Source organism: Malus sylvestris, chromosome 4 (assembly GCF_916048215.2).
Source record: "Malus sylvestris chromosome 4, drMalSylv7.2, whole genome shotgun sequence".
Classification (NCBI taxonomy): domain Eukaryota; kingdom Viridiplantae; phylum Streptophyta; class Magnoliopsida; order Rosales; family Rosaceae; genus Malus; species Malus sylvestris.
The window spans coordinates 4,837,042-4,841,284 of NC_062263.1; the positions used below are offsets into that span (position 1 = coordinate 4,837,042).

Sequence of the window (4,243 nt, forward strand, 5' to 3'; positions counted from 1 at the left end):
TCACTCGGTTTCCAACCTCTCTAATAAAGAGCTGATCCACTGCACCACCGTCTGAAATGGGTTGTTTTGAATTGGGTTTTGGGTCTTCTCCATTTTATGTGCTCTGCTCCTTCTTGCTCTGCAACAGTTACTTTTCCGGTCAATCTAAGCTTCCTTGGCAGTGCAGGGAAAGAAACCTGCAGTTTGTTCTTGCCTTGTTTGTTGGATGGTCGAAGTTGAGTTTGCAGAGAAGTAAATCTGGGTGTAATTAGAAAAAACGGAGAGGATTAGAAAGCAAAGCAAAGTGAAGAATGGAATCTCCATAATATTATCTACGATGTGTTTCTCTGCACAAGATCCAAGGTGGTATCCAAGTCATACTCTTCTCTCAGATCCAAATTAGCTGGCCACTCCAAAGATATTACTCCCCCGTCGTCCGTACTTATACACAGTCTCTGATACTCGAATTTCTTTCCACTAAACTTGCCATTTCTCTTCCCAAATCAAATCGGATTCTACCGCTACTTAGCCGTACGAAGTGCTTGTCCTCCTTCATTAACTTTTCGTTCAAGTCTTCTAACAATTCGCTGCATTGAAACGACACCATCGGACACCGTAGCAGCACGAACCGGTTAAACGGCGTCGGACTGGTGAACAGAACCCACTCCCCGATATCCGAGTCAAATTTCTGCTCGACCGAGTTCGGGTTCGAGTTCGAGTTCGGATTATTGGACAGGAAGAGGGCGGCGCGGGAGACGAATCAGAGAGCCGGAGCAATAACTTCGAGGGAATTAGGGGACGGGAATCGAGAAATGAATTCATGGAATGGGATTCCAATTCTGAGTCGGCTTTGCTGGAGAACTTGCTGGCATGTGTACGAATTTTTTTTTCTTTCTTTCCCTCACTAGAAAATGGAAAACGAAGTGGGTTTTTGGGTAGTTGGAGAGTTAAGAGCTACCAAAAACAGTGGGAGTGGAAGTGTCTCTAAGTGTGGGTGTTGGGCTTCTATAAACTCACGGCGGACAGTGTGAGATTGAATGAAAAAATGAAAGAGAACCGACATAGCTTTTCGTGTCGTTTCCCACAGACGGCGCCAAATGTTGATGCACAAAACTGGAAGGTCTTGGAACAACGTAAATTTGACCGTGAATCTGAATGAAATGTAAATAACACAAGATGTATCGTGGTTCACCCCAAGGTTTGGGCTACGTCCACACTGATTAGTGTTTATTTAAGGGAGAGAAAGCTCTAAGAGTGAGAGCTTTGAGAGGGGGTGAGAGGGCATAGAAATTGGCCTCTCCTAATTGTGAGGGTGAGGGGTCCTTTTATAGAATAAGGACTCCTCATTTATTACATATTTGCCATTTCCTTTATTACATAATTACATTTAAATCCCCTGAGTATTTATACAATGTCTAAATACGGAGGCCCTAAATATGGTATAAACATAGGTAATACTTCACATTTTCATTAATCAACAATTTAAGCACATAAGTCGAATACATTCACCAAGTGTACATCCCAAAAATTAAAGTCATGGTAACCTATCTCAAAAAAGAGTCTAAAATAGCTTAGTGCTAACAAAAGACAGCTTCAGGTACTAACAAAATAGAAGTCTGCTACGCCAAAATAATGAAGGGCATTAACACTTATAGACAACTTTGGTGCTATTATAGGCAACTTGGTACTAACAAAAGAGAAGTCTAACTTCTAAGACACATTTAGGTGATAACAAAAGTGGTATACCATGTGGAAACTTGAAACTAACAACAAAAGACATAATATCAGAATTAGTCATCTTCCAAATCATGTTCTTCCAGCTTAGGATAAGTATCTTCACTCTCTAAAATATCACCATTTGATTCCGTAAAGTTGTTGTTGGTCTTCCCCTGACTTGCAGCAAAAAAAGCCTTGATTTTTATGAACATATTTTCATCAACATTCTGTAAATCCAATCGAGCTTTTAATTGTTCATTCTCCTGTTGCAATATGAGGAAACCATATGATAGAAGCTTGATTTGAGATCTCATATCAGTTAACTCAGAACTTGAAGCCATAGAAGAACCGCAACCATAAGTATCTGTTTGAGGAAAAACACCTACACCATTAATAGATTTTCCCTTCCTCCCAAGGTTTTCAACCATAATTCCAAACTCATCATCTAATGACACATGTACGGAATCTAATGAAGTACCCTCAGGTGCTTCTTCAGTCAGCTTCTCCCTTAGTTCATCATTCTTTTTCTTCATGTTATCCTTTCATAAAAAAATAGAAACAATTCAGTTTTTTTTTTTTTTTCATTTCAAACATATCCAGCTATAATATGCTTAAGAAAACACAACTTGAGTGCTTGTATGTGATCATTAACTTATTTAGAAGGAAACCACTAAGTATAATTAATCTGTAAATATAATTTGTAGCTTTTGTTTTAATATCCAACTCATTTGAAATGACAAAACTGAGTGGTTCATGAATAACTTACATATTTATCTTGAGCAACATCATTGATCCACTTGCCGTTCTTGTCTTTGTGGAGAGCTCCCCAATTGTCAATCACAGATAATGGATCTCCTTTCTGCTCAATAATGAAGAAACATGCATGAGATTGCATAATGAATTATTATAAGTAATTTAATTTCATTACCATGTGAGCCTTCCTAGAATGTTGGATGAATGGCCTTGCTCCTCCTTTGTGATGATACTTTTGTTTCTTCCTATTATCATAATTTTTGTTTGAAAGCTCCTACATTAATTACACATGTGATAGATGACAAGCAAAAGAAGAGTTAGTATTGTAGACATGTACAATTTGGAAAGCTCCTACCTCCCAGACTTGTAATATATATTCATGTGTTTGAGTTGTACATGCATATTCATTCAAATTTAACAGAATACTACTGTCTAACATCTTTTCCAATCAGTTAGATTCTAATTTCCATAAACACTATATAATACATGTAAAAGCACCTATATATTAAATAAGTTGGTAACATTTAATAGATTATCTATTAGGCGATATGGGGTAACTGATGCTGCATATGACTGATGATGCATATGACATGCAACATCAGTCACCCCATATCGTCTAATATCCATATGCAGCATCAGTCACCTCATATCATCTAATATTATCACAGCTAATTTATAATAGAAAAGATTGGATATGATACATACCAAAAAGTGGGTAGTAGCGTAAACATTATAGCATAACCAATCCCAATGACTCTTTGGTCTCCCATTCCATATCTGATCGTTCGACAGCTTAGCTCGTCATCTTGCAGGTGTTCCACATGACAAGTAATACTTATACAACCGGTGCCTAAACACATAGTACAACTTCGCCATCTTCTTATCAACATATTCAATAATCTTCGGATGGGATAGCTCTACCACAAATAATACCTATTGTTAAACATAAAATATACGAGTTAGTGCTTGAAATTATTATGAATAAAATGAATTAAAATCAAACTCAAAAGCAACTTATCCCGCAATGTCCTCTTTTCTTGAGGTGAGACCTTCATCCATTTCTTGTAGCAAACTGGTGAATGAGTCCGAACAATATTCCCTATCTCGGTAGTGAAAAAACCTAATACAACCAGATCATTTGGAACTTGAAGTTTGAAATCAAAGATGATCGGCATCTTCTTCCCACCATTGGCCTCCAAAATATTGTGGAGGCCTTTCCCACATGACTTTTCACGTGTCATCTTTTTTGCAGTGAAGTCAAAATCTGTCTTTATAAATTTTAAATATATATATATATATATTTGATCAATGTTATAACTTGTTTAAAACAACACTAAAAAGAAGAAATAAATTAACTGTAATTAGCCTTTCTCAAATACCTAAGTTCATGTCTGTTGGCTCTTCAGGTGAAGGAGCATGTGGTGGAAGAGATGGTGGTGGCGGTGGAGAAGGTGGTGATGGTGGATGCGGAGGTAGGACAACCCTGACTTGTTTCACCCTCTTTCCTCGTTGCATAGAAGTCATCTAGTAAATTGGAAAAGGAAAAATAATAACAGACTAGCATCATAAATAATTATCATTATAAGCATATCAAGGACTCTCCTTGCACAATCTCAAGTTGAGACTTTCTTATTTAGAAGTGCTTTCCCTTTATAACTAGTTAATGTTTGTATATTGGTTGTTATTATATTTTCTCCAACTAAGTGTAGTGGAGTGTTTCTTTTCATTATTGTATCCTGGGTGGCACAGCTCCTCATGGACCTCACTCTTTCCGAGCTCTCCTTCCCTCTTTCCT

General features: G+C 37.4%; 1 protein-coding gene across 1 annotated transcript; it reads right to left on the reverse strand.

The window, feature by feature from the left end:
* Positions 1-1,261: 1,261 nt before the first annotated feature.
* On the reverse strand, positions 1,262-3,191 carry LOC126619368 (uncharacterized). The gene is made up of 4 exons (XM_050287725.1): positions 3,154-3,191; positions 2,624-2,722; positions 2,462-2,554; positions 1,262-2,234 (listed from the first exon to the last, which is right to left on the reverse strand). The coding sequence occupies exons 2-4, from the start codon at positions 2,624-2,626 to the stop codon at positions 1,770-1,772; spliced, it is 561 nt and encodes a 186-aa protein (XP_050143682.1). The 5' UTR covers positions 2,627-2,722; positions 3,154-3,191; the 3' UTR covers positions 1,262-1,769.
* Positions 3,192-4,243: the final 1,052 nt, after the last annotated feature.